This window comes from Sardina pilchardus, chromosome 23, assembly GCF_963854185.1.
Source record: "Sardina pilchardus chromosome 23, fSarPil1.1, whole genome shotgun sequence".
Lineage (NCBI taxonomy): Eukaryota > Metazoa > Chordata > Actinopteri > Clupeiformes > Clupeidae > Sardina > Sardina pilchardus.
Window position 1 is genome coordinate 1,224,367 of NC_085016.1, and position 19,467 is coordinate 1,243,833.

Sequence of the window (19,467 nt, forward strand, 5' to 3'; positions counted from 1 at the left end):
AACAGCCCCACACCATGATGCCTCCACCTCCAAACCTCACTGCCAGTACGGTATTTATAGGGTGAGTCACAGTTCCATTCATATGATTTGCAACAGTAAGGTTGGATTAGCTAAGTTAATACTAATATATCTGGTGAAAATTCCTTGTGAATAGTCTCACTGGAAGCATACTTAATGAAAAAAAAAATGTTGAATGTTCAATACTTATTTTCCTCGGGCACAACTGGTAAAACCAAAAAGCAGAAAGAGGAACAATTTAAGGCCTTACATTCAACGCCACACATGAACCGCTGTTCCCCGCCCCCCAGCTGAGCTTGTGAGGTGAAAACGCTAGTGATCTAAGGACCCCAGGTGTCTATAGATATGCCCGCTCCCATAAGGTCAGGTGACTTAATCTATGCCCATTCTTAACCCCTATTAGTGACGTCCAGTAGTGGGGGAGCAAGAGAGCAGCAGAACTGACCAGGCTACAAGAACCTTTTCATTAACAATTAAAGCTACAATTGCCAAATACGAGTCTGGCATAACTGGTGCAGGTGGTTACCGCTGATTTAGGTCAGCTACTTTAAGGGGGGTGAATATGTGATTTGTCTTTGATATTAAAGAGGTGCTTTTGTAATTTATTGTAAAAAAGATCAAATTAAATTGATCAAGATTCCCTTTATAAAAGCAGTAAAGTGGACATTTCCAATGGGGGTGAATAGGCCTACTTTTTTATAGGCACTATGACATAAACTGGCTTGCAGGCACCTTGAAAATAACCACAGTCTTCATTTCTGGTTACAGTTACTGTGTGTGTGTGTGTGTGTGTGTGTGTGTGTGTGTGTGTGTGTGTGTGTGTGTGTGTGTGGTGTGTGTGTGTGTGTGTGTGTGTGTGTGTGTGTGTGTGTGTGGGGTGAGTGTAACTGGCTGCTTTTGAGCTCTGGCTCATTGCTAATGATATACCACTTTTCAATGGGCAGGTGGAGTGTGGTCAACCCACTTCCTGTGAGTGAGAATGAGAGCAACAGCAGAAAACTTCTCACAGCTCTGTGGATTCCATACTTGAAGAGGCACTGTGTTACAGACATTTCTGGAGGGTCAGCAGTAAACAGTCATGTACAAGCTCTAGAAAGAAACTAAATCAGTAAAAAAAAGAATAGCGAAGAAGAAGAAGAATTTTAAAGGACCTCAAGAATCCCAACATAGGAAGCTGATATGGCCTGGCAAACAACCGTTTCTGGCCTTCTCGTGGTCGTGGCAATCAGCTCTTCAGGTGAGATTTTTTTTAACTGCTTACATATTAAATCTTTGCTTGTCACACAATTTATGTTTGTTATGGACTTGTGTTGTAGGAATTCTCAGATCATGCCCTCTGCAACATCATGATCTTAACCTGGCACATTGTGGCCAAGTGTGATACATGTCTGGTTCCTACAGCATCATTTTACTGCCAAGGGTTCAAGGAAGTTTATAAGTTGTCAAATGAACAAAGCGTTCGTACAGGCGTGTCAATAGAAAAATAGGTATGTTCATTATTTTAAGGTCACTCAAAATGATAACGTCACTGTGGTCTACAGTGAAAGGCTCATGTAATACAGTCGTCATTAAGGGTACACTGCCACCAAATATAACCATCGCTGAGACTGCAACGAGGCCCTGGCAACACGACTGGTCTGTAGATGTGCTTAAGATTTATTCAGTCATTTAAATATTTTTGTAACCCCTTGTCAGATGTCAATAATGAAAGTAAGTAATAAGTGTAAAATGTTTTGTCATTACCTATGTATACAGGCAGATACATTTTCATGTAATATCTTATACAATCTTGCCAAAACTAAAAAAAAAAATCAAATCACTTGTAACTTTTGTCACCCATTACATTGTTTGATCATGTAATCATAAGAGCCTGCATTTCCGCTTGTGTTTTTAGGAATAGTGAAAAATAGTATGGTAATATAAATGTTTAATATGTGTGGCACTTTAGTATGAATCAGGCTTGTGCAAAATTCAGAATTTAATTGAGAATGACGAAAGGTCAAAAACAGGATGCAGAATTACAATTCGAATTTGAATTAAAGGAAGTGGATTTGAAATTCAATGAAATTCAAAGAAATTCATACACATAATTTCGAGGGCTGAGAACCAAAGGGCGTAAGTGACATTTTGGTCAAAATTGAGTTAAACATATCACCTGAAAGCTCTTGATGAGACAAGTAATACAAGACAAGGATTATTATACCTGAAGAGTATGATTCAAGATAGACATTGCTGTCCCCTGGAAGAAGGCATACTGTGATTCGACAGATGAAATTCACTGTGGGTGACTGGGGTGTGACCATGGCCTTTCTTTCAGGCGGAAGGGTTTGTTGTGTTAGAAACCTGTACAGTTTTTATTTTGATATATTTTGGCGGGGGGGTTTGGTATGAGGGAAATGTTATTTTTTATAGGTTGTACAGCATTTTATGTTATGTAATGCATTTCCTGTGTAACATATTCCAAAGGTAAAGCACTTTGAGCTGTATTGTATGAAAGGTGCTATATAAATAAAGCTTATTATTATTATTATTATTATTATTATTATTATTATTATCATTCTAAAGCTTATTACTCTGCTCTCTGTGGTTTCCCCAAGCAGAGCTCAAGACAGTGTTCCAATGACTACTCAATCAAAATAACTATGAGACAAGTTGTCAATCATGACTGTTTTTGCATATGTGCCCTCTCTTTCTGTCATGACTGACCTTTATTTCGAGGGCTGAGAACCAAAGGGGTGTAAGTGACATTTTGGTCAAAATTGAGTTATATATATCACCTGAAAGCTCTTGATGAGCTCTCTTAGCTGACAAAAATATAGAGTTATTGAACAAAAACCAAAGGTCTTTAACTGTGAACATATAGAAGCAGTTAGATTTGTTTTGGCTCTCCTGTAAAGTTGGTGAAATGTCACTTTGGTTCTCAGCCCTCGTTATACATATATCTGTGTTGAAGGACTCTCCTTGGTCACGGCTTTAACTGTGACCATCCCCGAAGAGGTCTACGAGTTTGCCCGTGGAGACAATATCACTCTGCCATGTTCATTCACATCCAAAGTGGCTGATCCCAAACCAATTGTAACATGGACTGTGGAACGTGACCAAGGCAAAGAGGTGAATATATTATCAATTATTTTCCTTGTTATGTCAAGTAGGCTTTTAATCATAAATGTTGCTTGATTCTGTTCGGCTTTCTTACCTTTGTTTTACCCCCCAGGTTACCATACTAACATACGACAGTTCAATCAAGCAGCTGGACATCAAGAGTGTGTATGAAGGTCGGGTTTCACTAGATCATAACATTCCCGGGAGAAGTGTTAACCTAAAGCTGAACAATATAGCGCTTGCGGACAACAAACAATATGAGTGTAAGATCCAAGTCCCTGGAGATGATGAGGGTAAACTGACTGACACTGCCAGACTGGTGGTGCTAGGTAAGGCCATTTGAAATTAATAAAAAAATGTCGGGCCTTATTCATTGAACTGCACTTTTAAATGATAAACACTGAATTGAAACCATATATGATTGCGTTACTATGTTTTCATGACAGGCCATAGAAAAGCTTTCCAATGATGCGTACACAAATATATTGTCCGCATTGGTCTGCACCACAGTTGTGACTGCGCATCAATGACGCACATGTTCGACGCACGCAAATGTGCCACTGCTTTAACAGAGACCGAGCGAGCCACCCCAGTGACTCATCAAATCCAAATGATGACCATTTCACTTAGACAGTACACTACCACAGATAATGCACTACAACACCACATCTTGTAGAGCTCTGCAGTAAAGACTGAAGAAATGTATATGACATGTCCATAGCAGTGGCAAAATAAAGACACAGATCATGTAATTGCGTAATCCTGTAAAGACTTATTGATTACTCCATCTCAATAAAAACATTCCAAAAGTCGTATTCCTGCCAACAATATTCCAATAGTAGACGTTACACTGTGAAATGATGCCATCATGTGAAATGCAACGATCGTAAGCCGCACAATGCAGGCCTTTTACCCCAATGCACCCCAATATGGCGTCTTAAGACATTCGACTGGTTTTGGCCTAGAGAGTCACATGTTAAATCCACATGAGAACTGTCTGAATGAAGTGTATGAATGCAGTGTAGTAATCTGCCTTTCTCATCCTCTTTAGTGGCTCCATCTCCACCCATTTGTGCGGTTGAGGGGACGGAGGAGTACGGCCAGGATATCAAACTCACCTGCAAATCAGAGGAGGGCTCCCCGACACCCACATTCAAGTGGCAAAGCCATGACGTCAGAAACACACCCAGGCCTCTCCCCCCTAAAGCTACCGACGGTAAGGAATTACACGTGTGAAAGTGTTTGTGTTCATTCATTCATTCATTCATTCATTCATTCATTCATTCATTCATTCATTCGTTCATTTCACCTGTATTTATTCTCAGAAGTTAATACAGGGTAGTCATGATATCTTGCAGTGGCCGGAGTTTTGTCCCTCTTTAACATCACCTCCGAGACATCTGGCTACTACGTTTGCACGTCCTCCAATAAGATCCAATCGGCCACCTGCAACATGACGCTCTCGGTCATGCCACGTAAGATTGTCTTTATTTCTCTCTGCATAAAGAGTTCTAGAATCCCGCTGTCACCACACTGACCATATATACATATGTGTCTCCAAAGTTAAATAAAGAGTTATAATTGGGCCTTATGCTGCACCGTAGGCTAGGTAGCCCAGCCTGACCTGCCGGCCATTTGGATTTCACGCTGCAGCTCAGGCTGGAAACCTGCACATCTATGTCTCCTTCCTGTCCACATTTGCTGGGTCCAATCACAAACTAGCATCTCCAAAAGGCGCACCCAGATTCTTGATGTGTTCTTAACAGTCTTCTGTAATAAACGCAAGGTTTACTAACTACTTTGTTTAATATGTAAGGAAGGACCCTGAGCCAGCTACTGATGAGGTTTGGTGCTGTTTTGAACAATATTACTGGTTAATAAAAATATATTTGTAAATATATATAGTTTAACTAACAGAGTAATTATTCTTAAGTGAAATTGCACATGAAGGAAATACAATATGGTGCACTGCATGTGTGCACATGTGTATCTGTTGAAGGATATGTAATGTGCAAGAGCTACTGCAGGTGGCTGAAGCGGTCGGTATGGTAACGCTAAAGAGCTCACATCTGTAGGTGGAGCATATGTGTCACAGGTGGAGTGTGGTCGATCCACTTCCTGTGAGTGAGACTGAGAGCAACAGCAGAAAACTTCTCGCAACTCTGTGACTTCCTTACTTGAAGAGTCGCCGTGCTACAGACCGTTCTGGAGGCTCAGCACCTTACAGAAGGGCACAAGCTCTAGAGAGAAACCAAATCAGTAAAAGAAACAATAGCGAAGAAGAAGAAGAACTTTAAAGAGATAATACCTCAAGAATCCCAACTTAGGAAGCTGAAATGGCCTGGCAAACAACCGTTTCTGGTCTTCTCATGGTCTTGACGATCCCCTCTGCAGGTGAGAATATTAACACATCCTGATGGTCACTCACTATATTTCCTGTAGATCAGCTCAGATTTACTCTATGAATTGGAGCCACGGTCATGCAGAGTGGTCAGCTCTGTGAAGGCGGCAAACGAAGCTTTGTGAACGGGAGCTTTAAGAATCCGTAGCTCCGGTACAGCTGCCATCTTGGGTTCTCTCCTCTTCACGCCGACAGATTTTAACGCGATCAGTATATTTTTACATTTTTGATGTAGAGTCGACACCCATTGACCTCAAAAGAAACTTTTCGGACATTGACACGACATTGATTTCTATCTTTACATGCATTCATTTTAAAGCACGGTCTTCGTCCGCAATGACATGAGGTAGACGTGGTAGACCCAGTGTACAGTATGCTCTGGCTGAATTCAAGTCAGGTGTGTGGCAAGGCCTAGGCCTACATGTCTGTTTGCTCATCATTATACAGTTTTACTTTGCGTTATTTTGCATTATTTTGAGACTATATACAAAACTATCTGTGATCAAAATATACAAAAGTGTAGTGAAAACAAAAAATCAGTTGTGCTGTTGAATATACAGTATGAATGTGAATTACATCTGTATCCATTTTAAATCACCCTTTTACATAATGCTATGAATGCACTACAAATCAGTACATTTTAGACAGATAGATATATTGAACACATGCATTGACATATGTTTCATTTCTCATGAATATTCCAATATGATAATAATATAGCCTAAGGTTACACAATTGGAATGAGAATAAATTCACTCGCCTAAACCGCTTGGATTGTGTTTGAGAATGAGAATGGAGTAAAAGCCTAACTTAGGCTGAGAATGAGAATGGAGTAAAAGCCTAACTACATCATGACAACATGGATGGCATTGGTGAAGATTTAACATTGTGAGGGAACTTTGCTCATGGGACAGATGGCACTGTAAACTCTAAGCTATTAACTGTTATAACAAATAGTTTCACAAACATCTCAACAAAAGTTTCAAAAAGGTATTAATGAATATAGAAATGCAATAGGAGATATTGAAATGTAACACTGTTGGTGTTTATAGATTCCTGCAGGCCTTGTTTAAATTATATATATGTAGCAATACTGTACATAGCAAGCAAGGAACAGTTTTGACTCTGTTATGTAACTTTTTTATTACACAATAATTATGTCCTTTCCATGAAGTATGGTTCAACTGTACACCTATCAGTACAGCTATCTGATGCTGTTCTACAGTGTTTCACAACATTTGTCACACTTTTAAAATAACTCGGATGTGCGGCAAGTAAGATTTCAAACAGATAGCTAAAAGGCCTAATCTGGGAAACGTGAAGCGACAGGGTGTCAAGTGTGTATTAGGTACAGTATCATCTTTGTAGTGTGTGATGGAGGAAGTGCAAAGGGAAGTGTGTGTGTGTGTGTGTGTGTGTGTGTGTGTGTGTGTGTGTGTGTGTGTGTGTGTGTGTGTGTGTGTGTGTGTGTGTGTGTGTGTGTGTGTGTGTGTGTGTGTGTGTGTGTGCGAGGTGTGCGTGTGTGTGTGTCTGTGTGCGGGGTATATGTGTGTGTGTGTGTGTGTGTGTGTGTGTGTGTGTGTGTGTGTGTGTGTGTGTGTGTGTGTGTGTTTGGGGGAAGGGTGGGGAACATAGATTTACACTTAACCAGCAATATGAGCAAGATGTTTATTTTTCCACTGAGCTGCAGTTAACAATGCGGAAAATGAACACACACATGGTGTGGTCAGCCAGTACTGTGTGTGTGTGTGTGTGTGTGTGTGTGTGTGTGTGTGTGTGTGTGTGTGTGTGTGTGTGTGTGTGTGTGTGTGTGTGTGGTCAGCCAGTACTATTTTCCAGTGTTTGTTTTGTAAAAACTATGAATCATAGTTAACATTGACAACATTAACAATATACTGTAGGCCCAACATTTAATAAAGTTGATATCTAATACAATTATGTAACAGTAACGTTTAAAACTTTGTTTGTGACTTCAGTGTCTACAAATATGTCTACAAAGAAAACGACATCTGTCAAATGAAGAAATGCATATGAATAAATTAACAAGTCAAAACGAAAGGACGTGTAAGCCTGAAGGGTTTCCCGGAGAGCACAGAATTTGTTATTTTATTTAAAGAGAGTAGGCTGTCTTTTGACGTCACAGGCAGATGACTCTAGTGGAAAACTAGCAGACGATCTTCATCAGCTTCTTGTAAACTTTAAGGGAAAATACTCTCACACAAACCCAAAACATGTTATGTTGACAAAACATTATTGTACTCTACTTCATACCATCTCATCCCAGTGCTGTTTCTTTTAGCTTCAGCAGCAATACTTCAAAAGCTTCAGCATGTTAGATGTTACATTTCTGTTACAGTGTTTCAAAAATGTATCTCCAAATTCAATATTCTCAGCAAATAACCTTGAATATGAAATATTTCATACAGTTTTTTTTTATTTTTTTTTTTAAACATGCTATGCTATGTAACATGTTCATCATGTCTATTAGTGAGGCATAGCAACAAGGAGTGTCACTCACCAGGGTAGTCATTAAGAACAGAGAATACTTTTGCAGCAACCAAAGCAACATTCCATTTTGTCCTATATATATATACATCTATGATTTTGACATATGTGACGAAAGAATAATATTAAAGGGTGTGTGTTTGCTGCACAATATACAGTATGCCCCTTATGGTAATTTTGTGTTGCATGGCATTGCCCTGTGCTCTGTGTGCAGTAAAGCTTTTATTAGAATCAGACGCTGAAATCCCTTTGTGTCAATATGTCTGACATCTCTGACATTTCTGATTGGTAGTAAAGAGGTCATGTTTACTGTTTGTAGCATTCGTCTTCAGATATGTCTTCCATTGAAAGATGTTGTACACTTCAGAAACCCCTCTTTTGAAAATAAGCCTCTCCGATTACAATCTGAGGACTTGGTCTTCACAAGTTTGACTGCATCAAAATCACACGATTGAATAAGCGATGGTTTTATTCAGTTTAGTTGTGAGATTGTTGTGTGCCTCTGTGGTGTACACAGGCAGGGAGGTTTCAGCTACATGTACATGTTTGGGCCGCAGAGCTGAGCTTCCTGTGCACCATATCACCCCCAGCACATCAGCGTGCTTGTGGTTTAGCTGTTTAGTCGCAGCGCTTTGAGAAGAGCACACAGGTGGTTTTGCAACAGAGACATTCTGTATGAAAGCCTCTCACAGCACAGACTTGATAATGTATTCAGTAGCCTATTTAGTTGTGACATTTGCTATGTCTGTTTCTACTTGCAATGACTGCTTCTACTGACAGCATCAAAAACTAGTGTAATCAAAGTTGTAAAGATCTTTATTGCAATTAGACTAATTATTCAGTGTCTTTATTTATAAAATAAATGTGTAATATAGATATGAATACCATGAAAGGAAAGTCAAATGTTACAGCAGCAGACTATTTATAAGAATCAGACAACATTTAACCACTGAACACAAACGGTGAAAATTAATCAATAACACACATCATACAACTGCTTGGCTGAATTTCCTATTGTGGTGTGGTGTTTAGAACGTCAGTTATTTATAATACACTCGATGAAGTAGCTCCAGTTTTGGGGCCATTAACACACTTGTACATTATTTTGCCGACTAGTCGTGTGACATTTGAATGCACTGTCACATTGTGAGTTATAGACTAGAAAAGCACTCAGAGCGCTAACCGCTCACCGCCTCCTGGATCCAGACGCTGATTTCATCGAAATCGAAAAATAATGTGCTTATGAGGTGTGAATACTGTGCTGCATGTCGGGCCCACATTTCCATCTCGAACGTGCATTATTTTTTATTGATAACTGATCGCTGTGGTGTCCATTGTCCCTTAATTAGCTGCTTTGTTCATTAAAAAACAAGTCCCCTTAGATGCTGAAACAAGTCCTCGTAGATGCTGGGGGACCCATCCCCCCACCCCCCATGAAGGGATCACCATACAGTGTGGGTAGCCTGATATAACACACACAGACCCTGGGGTCAGTGGTATCAGTACGCAACATGTTCAGGAGTATGTAAAACACAGGGCCTAGAGTTAGTCAATCTGTGAATAGAGGTGCTGATGGCTATTAGGAGGTGATGCGTGTTGGCATGGCCCAGTGCAGCGATGCCCAGTCTGTGGATAGAGGGGCTGGTGGCTATTAGGAGGTGATGCGTGTTGGCATGGCCCAGTGCAGCGATGCCCAGTCTGTGGATAGAGGGGCTGGTGGCTATTAGGAGGTGATGCGTGTTGGCATGGCCCAGTGCAGCGATGCCCAGTCTGTGGATAGAGGTGCTGATGGCTATTAGGAGGTGATGCGTGTTGGCATGGCCCAGTGCAGCGATGCCCAGTCTGTGGATAGAGGGGCTGGTGGCTATTAGGAGGTGATGCGTGTTGGCATGGCCCAGTGCAGCGATGCCCAGTCTGTGGATAGAGGGGCTGGTGGCTATTAGGAGGTGATGCGTGTTGGCATGGCCCAGTGCAGCGATGCCCAGTCTGTGGATAGAGGGGCTGGTGGCTATTAGGAGGTGATGCGTGTTGGCATGGCCCAGTGCAGCGATGCCCAGTCTGTGGATAGAGGTGCTGATGGCTATTAGGAGGTGATGCGTGTTGGCATGGCCCAGTGCAGCGATTAGGAGGTGATGCGTGTTGGCATGGCCCAGGTGATGCGTGTTGGCCTACGCCAGCTGCTTCTGGGGGGTACGCGAGATGAGAAGGGTTATGGCGGAAAGGTGTTAATAATTATCTTTTCAAATATTCTGTAATTAATTCATGAATAAATAAATAATTTTGAATCGGGCTGTAATGATATGGGAACATGACATTAAAGGAAATCATTTGTTAAACTCTATAGGCTATACTGCAGCTGAAGTGAAATCATTGTTAAACTCTATAGGCTATACTGTAGCTGAAGTGGATGGTGGGCGAGCCGAGTCGTAGGACGTATAAGGAAGTGCGTGGGGGGGGGGGGGGGGGGGGGGAACAGCTGCCCGAGTGGAATGACACCCAGAGAGGGTGTCCTAATGTTGAGCTGAGAGGAAGGTATACGACAGCACACAGGGCGTACACGCTGAAAACCACTGTGGTAACAGCAAAGTTAAATGCAGCTCTGCAGGACAAAAAATAGTTCCATCTGAATTGAGTCATTTAAATAGGACAGCAACAGCTGTCAAATGTTGTGATCGGAGAGCACTTAAGCATTTACTTCACTTCCATGGATCACATTGCATTGTATAGTCGACCCAGCAGAGTGGTTAGATGAGGCACCACTTTTTCTAAGAAACTGTAAACTGTAAATTGTATCATGTGACAGAATTTTGAGGAATCGTTCCTTGCCATCTGTGAAGTACCTCACATGTAGCCTGGCCCCACCCATCTAGATCCTCTTTCGGGGTGATCTAGTCTGGCCCCACCCATCTAGATCCTCTTTCGGGGTGATCTAGTCTGGCCCCACCCATCTAGATCCTCTTTCGGGGTGATCTAGTCTGGCCCCACCCATCTAGATCCTCTTTCGGGGTGATCTAGTCTGGCCCCACCCATCTAGATCCTCTTTCAGGGTGATCTCGTCTGAAACACCATCACCTTCTCCCTCAGACATGACAAATGGCAGGCCGATCAATTCAGGGAAGACGAAACCAAAACTGATAAACAGAAGCAGCAACACCTGCAAACTCATCCTACCCGGTTCTCCCCCCATGTTGACTTGATTTGGCGTCTTCCAAAGGAAAGGAACATGCAAGAAACGTTTTTGATTATACTGAAATTGCATGTGTCATTCTTGTACAGATTATACTGTATATGATTATGAGTATGAAGACATGATAACAGGGGTGTGGACTTGAGTTGGGCTACATGACTTGGACTTGAGTCAAGATTTTGATGAGTAGATTCGACTTGACAAAATTAGAAATGACGGGCAATTTGACTTAAACTTCCTATTGACTCGACACTTGACTCGGACTTTGCCGCTTTGACTTGTTATGACTAATGGCATGTAAAATGATTTTTATTATCTTAAAAAAACGTAACTATTTTCTGCCCATACTAAGTTCACCAGCCTCAAGGTCAAGGTTATTACCTGCAACGCAGTGATATTTTGCGTGGAACACAGTGCTGCAAAAGCTCTTCTTCTACCCTCTCTGTCTCTGGTACTACGCTGTGCAAAAGCTCTTCTTCTACCCTCTCTGTCTCTGGTACTACGCTGTGCTGTCTTCTCTGTGTGTGAGGAGGTAATTTGTTCCGGCCGCCATAAGACTGTGTAACAGACCTGTTTCGGGCGCACTAATTATCTAGTACAGTAATCTCCTGTGCATAAGCCGCATTCTGTATAAGCCACAGGACAGTGTTTCATGCAAGTTAAATGAAACAAAGCCATATCCATTTCATATGAACTGTCCCCATGTATTTAACCTCATAACTGAAGAAATTTAGCAAAATCAATGTATAAGCGGCGGCCTATAGTTGGGAAATTGCGGTAGGGCCTACTACTGTGTTTTCATGAGTGTTGTGTTTTTATAAGTGTCACATAAGTGTCTATCTATCTATGTGAGCTTTTGGTAGCTCTGAATCATGTACAGCACAGCACAGCGCAAGAGATAGAGAGGGTCGACGGGGAGCTTTGGCAGCACTGAGTCACACAGCACAGCACGGCACAGCACGGCACAGCACAGCACAGCACAGCACAGCACGGCACGGCACGGCACAGCACAGCACGGGTAGTCCAGATGCGTGAGGTGTGGATGATTATCATGTTTGACCTCAGCAATAAATAAGGCTTCTGTATTAACAGCATAAAATTCCGCAACAACACGTGAACAAACCTGGGTATGCAGTATCTTTTCAAAACGACATAATATGTAATATACAATATATTAATTATATGCAATAAACTGACACTTCCAATAGCCCAGGCTACTTTACTTTAGACTATGCAAGATAAAATGTTAGCTTACACGACTGCTGGCGCTAAGAACCGGCTTCATAACTAATGAGGTGCTCTCAACATACACACTACAGATTCAGCCTCAGGAATAGGACCCCAGCCCTCATATCAACCCAAATCCCAATTGAAGGAGGAGGTGAACAATACAATACAATAGCTAGCCTAGTTATTCATCAAGGCATACATTTGATCACAATACAGTAAGTCAATAAAAACAACAATTGGAATACATGATTGACACCCTGATGATGTTTGCTGGAGAGCTCTGAAGTATCCATAATGTGCATACAGAATGTTATGAATCCATATTGATAGAGTGATGCATGCACGTTTTCTCAACACATGAACATTTGGCTTGAAAGAACTGCATAGTGGCCTAACAATATTTGCTCATAAAAGAAAACCGATATGTTCCATATGTGGCATTTTCATTGTAAGGCATCAGTCTATTCAGTGTGATTCAGACAGTTTTGAATGCATTTTTCATTTCACTCAGTTATTTTGGCTTAGTAGGGCTTCATAAACATACAAGAAAAATGTCACCTCTGTACATCAAGTAGTTTTTGAGAAAAACGATGTCCTCGTTTGAGGACATTGGGTCTCTATTACCATAAAATACAATGAGATTACAGAAATGACCTGTTATTAATTTGGTTAAGATTAGTGTTTATTTGTAAATGTTAGTTGTGTGTGTGGGTCATACCCATGTGGAGAGAAGTCTTTCCACAATTAATTGAAGCAAAACAGTTCCGCTCTATTTGTTTCTTATCTATTTTTGTAATTCCTTAAATGGATTTATTTATTCAGGCTACTCTATTATGTCTATGTCCACACTTTCACTTCCATTATTGTTTTACAGTAGTTTGATATGGCCAATGAACGTCAATTTTCAATGTAATCTTACATTGAAAATTGACGTTAATTGGCCATGTAGCCTAAAAATTAAATTATACTACATTTCAATCCCGATTGAGGACATGAAAGTTAAACATGTCCTGGTCTGTTTGCAATGATCGAAATGGGGGAAACTTGATGCCGTATCATACTACAACTGTTCATAAACATATACAAACAAGTTTCAATGTCAATGTTTCATCGAAATCTTTCATGGGGCCCAGAATTTCTGGCGGCGCCCCTGCCTATAACCACACCAGTGCCCTCTAGCCTGCCTTTCTATAGGAGACTCACATGTTACAGGACAAGCTTGAGGCCCTCTAACCTGCATTTCTATAGGAGACTCACATGTTACAGGACAAGCTTGAGGCCCTCTAACCTGCATTTCTATAGGAGACTCACATGTTACAGGACAAGCTTGAGGCCCTCTAACCTGCATTTCTATAGGAGACTCACATGTTACAGGACAAGCTTGAGGCCTGAGAACAGACAGGGCTTCCGCTTCCTCTTCCACTTTCATGTGTTAAGAGATGCGTGTTCTTGGTCTTTTATTTTTCTATTTTCAGGTGGCAGTGTGATATTTCCGCTCTGTATGAAGTTTATGAGACGTGTGCACGTCGCTCCTGTCAGGAAACCTGTTGCCCTTTCATCTCTTTTTCTCAAAGCCGAGTAGTAACAGCGCTACTGTAATCCGGCTGCAGTAGCTCCCTAACCAGCTAACTAGCTAACCATAATCTTTTACAAACACATTTTTTTATAAATACAATTATAAGCCCAAATAGCAGAACTGTAAAAAAGGGTTCTTGGGGTCTTTAGAGAGCCCTTAGGGTGGACTACAACTGTAAAGAACCATTTTTGGTATATAGCACGTTTTTGTGCATTTTGCTACACTGACTACCAGCTAACTACATTGTATAAATAAAACAAATAAAACATTTTTTTTTTACCACAGTACATGCACATTACAAAATATTACATAATTTTGGTATAGGCATAGTAACATAACATTAGGGTTTGCCCCATTACAGCGTCACATACAGTAGGCCTAAGTGGTAGCACTGGCACATTTGTTGATGCCATGTGATATATTGGGCTACATTGTTAAACTGACAAAAAACATTCAAATCACATGCTCTTTCGTAAATAACTTGCTCAATTACAGTGGATCACTTTAAGACGGAAAGAGCTTGCTTCTTGTAGCTTGTTTGGATACTGGAGCTAGCCACAGTGCAGTTTCAGTTTCAGGTTGATGTGAGACACCTTCTTGTGCAGACACCTGGAGGGAATGTCAAGCAGGGGTGAAACTACTCAGATAGCCTATAACATGTTAACACGCTAGTAGGCTAATGATTACACAGGGGTGAAACTACCCAGATAGCCTATAACCAAAGTCCTTTTAAGGCAAGTCACGTCACTCGGAAGCCATATTGGCCATGGGGTCGGGCAGCGAGTTTGACCGTAACAAGACCAGGCCCTATCTAAATGAATGGGGAGAGAGCTGGATGTTCAGAGGTGTAAGGGACATAAAAATCACATGTTTGAAATCACGATGAAAATCAGACTAAAATCGTTGAAAAGGTTTGGTGGTTTTGTATCAAATTAACGCTCAAAAAGCCTTTTTCTTACTGGTAATCCTGGACTGCGCATGCGTGACCGCCCAGGATCGGCAAAATGATTGGAGCAACGGCACCAGAAGAGGCGAGACATGTGCAAACCGGTGTAAACACCCGCCATCTTTGCGTTACGAAGTCACCCCATGCATTTCAATGGACGATTTTTCCAGTGCAGTGTCTCCTCATATATAAGTGTCTCTGTTATAACATGTTAACACGCTAGTAGGCTAACGATTACACAAACTAACAATTGTTATTTTAAGAAGACGTTGCCTCCCAAACATGATGCCCCAGCCCTTCTGCTGGCAGAGATACGTTTGTGAATACATACAGTAACTGACCCGGTATATGTAGGCTACTGTACACAGAGAGGGTTAAAGCGGAGTAATTAAGGATCTTTGCTGTACACAGTTAAAAGCAGTGCCAATTCATGGGCAATGTATGTAAACTGGTCTAATTTGTAGTTGGTTAGAAACATATCAGTCTGCAGACTCTGCACAAAAGTTACTCTTCAACGGGGCATTTCACAACAAACAGATGATTTGATGTCTATATTCTGCTCTGTGGTCCCAACAGAGGCATCGATGAACCTGTTTGACCCCAAACTCTGCTACATAACAAACACAGATGATTTGACGTCTATATTCTGCTCTATGGTCCCAACAGAGGCATCAATGAACCTGTTTGACCCCAAACTCTGCTACATCCTGGACGGCTTCCTGATGTTCTACGGCGTGATGATCACGGCCCTCTTGGTTAAAGAGAGGGTGAGTGTCCTGCAGTTCTACTGCTGTAGTTCTATTCTACGCACATATTCTATTCTACTGTATCTCCTGCTGCACTGCGTCTTTTACTTGTTTATTTATTTGTGTGCGTGTGTGCGTGTGTGTGTGTGTGTGTATGTGTGTGAGTGTGTGTGTGTGTGTGTGTGTGTGTGTGTGTGTGTGTGTGTGTGTGTGTGTGTGTGTGTGTTTGTTTGTTTGTTTGTTTGTTTGTTCTCTCAGTGTGGCAGACCAAAGGCCGCCCAAGGTTCGGAGAAAGCACTCTCAGGAGGTGGACGTGGAGATCTGGAGGCTGGCTCTAACCGCGTAAGTGTTCAACGCCCTGATTATCATCATTTTTGAAGCGTTTTAAAAGATAGCGTTTGTTGGACGTAGTTATGTTTTCTGTATCCATTGGCAACTGCAAAACAGGAACCGGAGTGCTATTCAGGTTTTTGTGTTATTTTGAAACTGAAGTTGCCTAATGAACTGGGACTTTAGTCTGAACATAAACTTTTTATAGATATACCTAGTAGCTCTTTGGAAGTGTGAGTTTGCATGACACTGCCTAACATTCCGTGTTTTTCTTGGTTCTAGGGGCGTAGACAAGAAGATGACACATACTCGGTAAATATCACAAACTACAAGACTGTTATTACTTAACACCGCAGAATACGTACAGTACATACTGTACTGTATGATGCAACTATTTTTGTTGACTTCAATATCCTATCACACTTTATACACACAATATCCTATCACACTTCATAATGTGCACTTAGTCAAATAAAGCTTTATTGACTACAGAAACTGTTTCATATTGACTTTTGTACTGATTTTATGATTAACTTATGTCCACAGAGCTTGCAAAAAACAACAGACGATACTTACAGAGAGATCACAACGAAGAGAGATGTAAGATGATTATCCTTATGCAATTGCACTTATCGTCACATGTAATACAACACACTCAGAGTTCAATCCAGTAACAAAGTACAATTCTGCTGTATTTTAATCTTTGGTAATTCCACTGTTTACTATGAGGCAATAGATGTTACTTGTAGGCCTATAGTAAGCACCTATTGACTGTTGTGTAATGATCTCTGCTGAGCCTATAGGCTAATGCTCGTTTCTCTACACAGCGTCGTCGCAAGGACGACCAGGTCTACCAGGTAAATATTGCAATTCTACACATTCCATAGCAAATTGTCAAACATCTGAACTGTCAGAACGCCTGAGCTAGATCCAAGCATAATCAAGTGTTTTCACCATGCAGCCTATGATTATGTTATGCCATGATTATTATGTATATATGTGTTCACGATTATCTGATGTTATGGTTATGGTCATGGTTATGCTACTTGGCAGATGCGTTTGTCCAAAGTGACATACAAACAAAAACAATACAATAATTAATTTAGCAGTGAACAAATTAAAAACGTTGGTCAGACTATAGTAGAGAGAATAGCAATATAAACAATATCAATACAAGCAAACCTAGAAAATAAACAATGAATATATGCGAGAATAGTAAATAAACATTAGCCAAGTCATTCAATCAATCATATAATAACAATAACTTTGTTAAGCAATAATAAAACATTACTGTCAATTTAATGAACAGCCTAATAAAAACAAACATCACTATATTATACAAACCATAATCATAACATTTATGTATATGTTTGGGTTTATGTTTATGTTATGTTTCCCTTTGTCTTCATCTCCTTCTCTTTCTCAGGACTTGAAAACGAGCAACAAAGACACATATGACAGACTGCATGCCAAGCCTCGCCAGCCTCGCTAGATGACCAGCTCAACTAATATGAGCGGATATGAGTTTCTATTGTCCCCCTTGATTCAATATACAAAACCAATGACTCTCATCCACCGATGATGTAATTTGCCCTTCACTTACAGTAAATACTCATGAAATTAGTGATTAGTTCACATATGAAACTCTTATTCTAAATTTTAAACAGAAACAAATGGACAAAATGGCTAGTTATAGAGTAGCATCAGTACCAACAGTGCTAATTAGCTTATCACAAACAAGCTATCTAAATCTTGTGACCGTCACTGGCAAACCATTTAATTTCTGTTTTGAGTATGTTGAAAAGTTATACCTACATGCTACTTTGGATTGAGGCAGTGATATGGGTTTGATGCCTTGACAAGAGCTATGTGGGACTCATTTTGACAGTTCCTGAGAAGCCAAGAGACAAAGCTTTACTAATTTATTTGGAACTATGATAACAACATTATGAACTATCTCATGTACATACATATACAGTACAATTAGCATACGACTGCCTCTCATATACATGCACATATAGCCTAATGGACCATTGTTTAAATGGTCATTCACATTTACACTTAAAATGCTTAATTACTTAGGTTTGCTTAATGCTTATTACTTGGGTCAGTTGCAGTACAAAAAAAAGCAAAAGGTTGCTGTCAAAGTAGTCATTATGGATGAAAGAGCTGACCTTAAAATCTTGTCCCTGAGTTGACTAACTCTGCAGATGAACATGTACATTTCGGATCATAAAGCCTCTACTGGGCTGTAAAACGTAGTACCAATGCTGCAATGACTTGGGAACTGCCGATAACGTTTCATGATGCCATTAGACCAGCAGATTAATATTTTCTTGTGCCAGCTGATGTTTTTGTCACATGCATGTGCCTGATAAAAGGCTATCTTATAGCTTCACTGCTGATATACACACTAAATGTAACCTGCTTAGAATAAATGATAAAGTGTTATCTGTTTGGATAGCTAGCTAGCATGACTTCATCAGCACATAGAGTGGCCTATTATACATCTTCTGCGGTTATGTGTTGCAGCTTTCTCAATGTCTGTTTTGTACATTCACACTATTGGTGATGGAATAGCTTCATCGAGGTAGACGTGAGTCCGTAGGCGAAGTCAAGGAGTGGCATGTAAATTGAATGTCTAGTCGACACGAGCACAAGGAACAGGTTTAGTAGCTGTGGGAAGTGCCTGAGTCACATGACATATTTAGGGTTTAGTAAAGGGTTAAACTCCCTGCTAACCTCTTTGGGGAGTCAGTCACTATTGTGCCAACATGTACAGTATCCACTCTTAGGTGTTTTTCACTCCATGCAATAAAGGGACACAATGCAGGCTTCACCCTTTTTGTGTGGTAGTACTTGATTACTTAACTTGATTTTATAATGTCAGATTAAAGTTCTTACTGTACTGTATAGTTTGCTGTCCACTTCACAACATTTGGTTCTCTGCTTTCCACATGCCACACCTAGCTTACACAGTAGGCAGCTTTGCCATGACCAAGTATATTGCTGAAATATGTGACTGAATAACTAGTCAGTTGTGCTATTGTAGGTTACTGTCATGTAAACATGTACTGTCATGTAAACCCTGCACAAGCATGATATCTTAAGGCTTTTGTTTGTTGTGAATAATTGTATACCTTTGGTTGTGTATCTAAATATGTTGTTGCTGTTGGTCCTTTGTTCTTACCCTAATTGAACCCTTAGACTAATAAAACTTAACTAAAGCTTCACTTGGAAAAATTCTGCTACTTCCAGACTCACAAAAGGTTTGGTATAGGCCTAAAGGATATGGTCATGGTTGTGATTCGGCTATGACCGAATCTTACCGCAGAATGGCACTAACTAAATATATTCAACAAAGAATGAATAGTTTCCAAGACACAATAATAGGGAATAACGTCCAAATATGAAATAATCTGTAGT

At 40.6% G+C, this 19,467-nt stretch overlaps 1 protein-coding gene across 1 annotated transcript; it reads left to right on the plus strand.

Annotated features, from left to right (window-relative positions):
- The first annotated feature begins 985 nt into the window (after nt 1-985).
- LOC134070806 (cell surface A33 antigen-like) lies at nt 986-19,274 on the plus strand. Its single transcript, XM_062527252.1, has 11 exons — nt 986-1,255; nt 2,972-3,129; nt 3,233-3,449; nt 4,172-4,336; nt 4,479-4,595; nt 15,632-15,732; nt 15,970-16,053; nt 16,324-16,353; nt 16,588-16,641; nt 16,869-16,898; nt 17,468-19,274. Exons 1-11 carry the CDS (start codon nt 1,198-1,200, stop codon nt 17,531-17,533), a joined length of 1,080 nt encoding a protein of 359 aa, XP_062383236.1. The 5' UTR covers nt 986-1,197; the 3' UTR covers nt 17,534-19,274.
- Nucleotides 19,275-19,467: the final 193 nt, after the last annotated feature.

Bases quoted from the DNA above. Each gene is read 5' to 3' on its own strand.
- LOC134070806 (XM_062527252.1), top strand. From the start codon at position 1,198: ATGGCCTGGCAAACAACCGTTTCTGGCCTTCTCGTGGTCGTGGCAATC. The intron at 3,450-4,171 runs GTAAGGCCATTT...CATCCTCTTTAG, and splicing joins TGCCAGACTGGTGGTGCTAG to TGGCTCCATCTCCACCCATT. The intron at 16,354-16,587 runs GTAAATATCACA...TTATGTCCACAG, and splicing joins AAGAAGATGACACATACTCG to AGCTTGCAAAAAACAACAGA.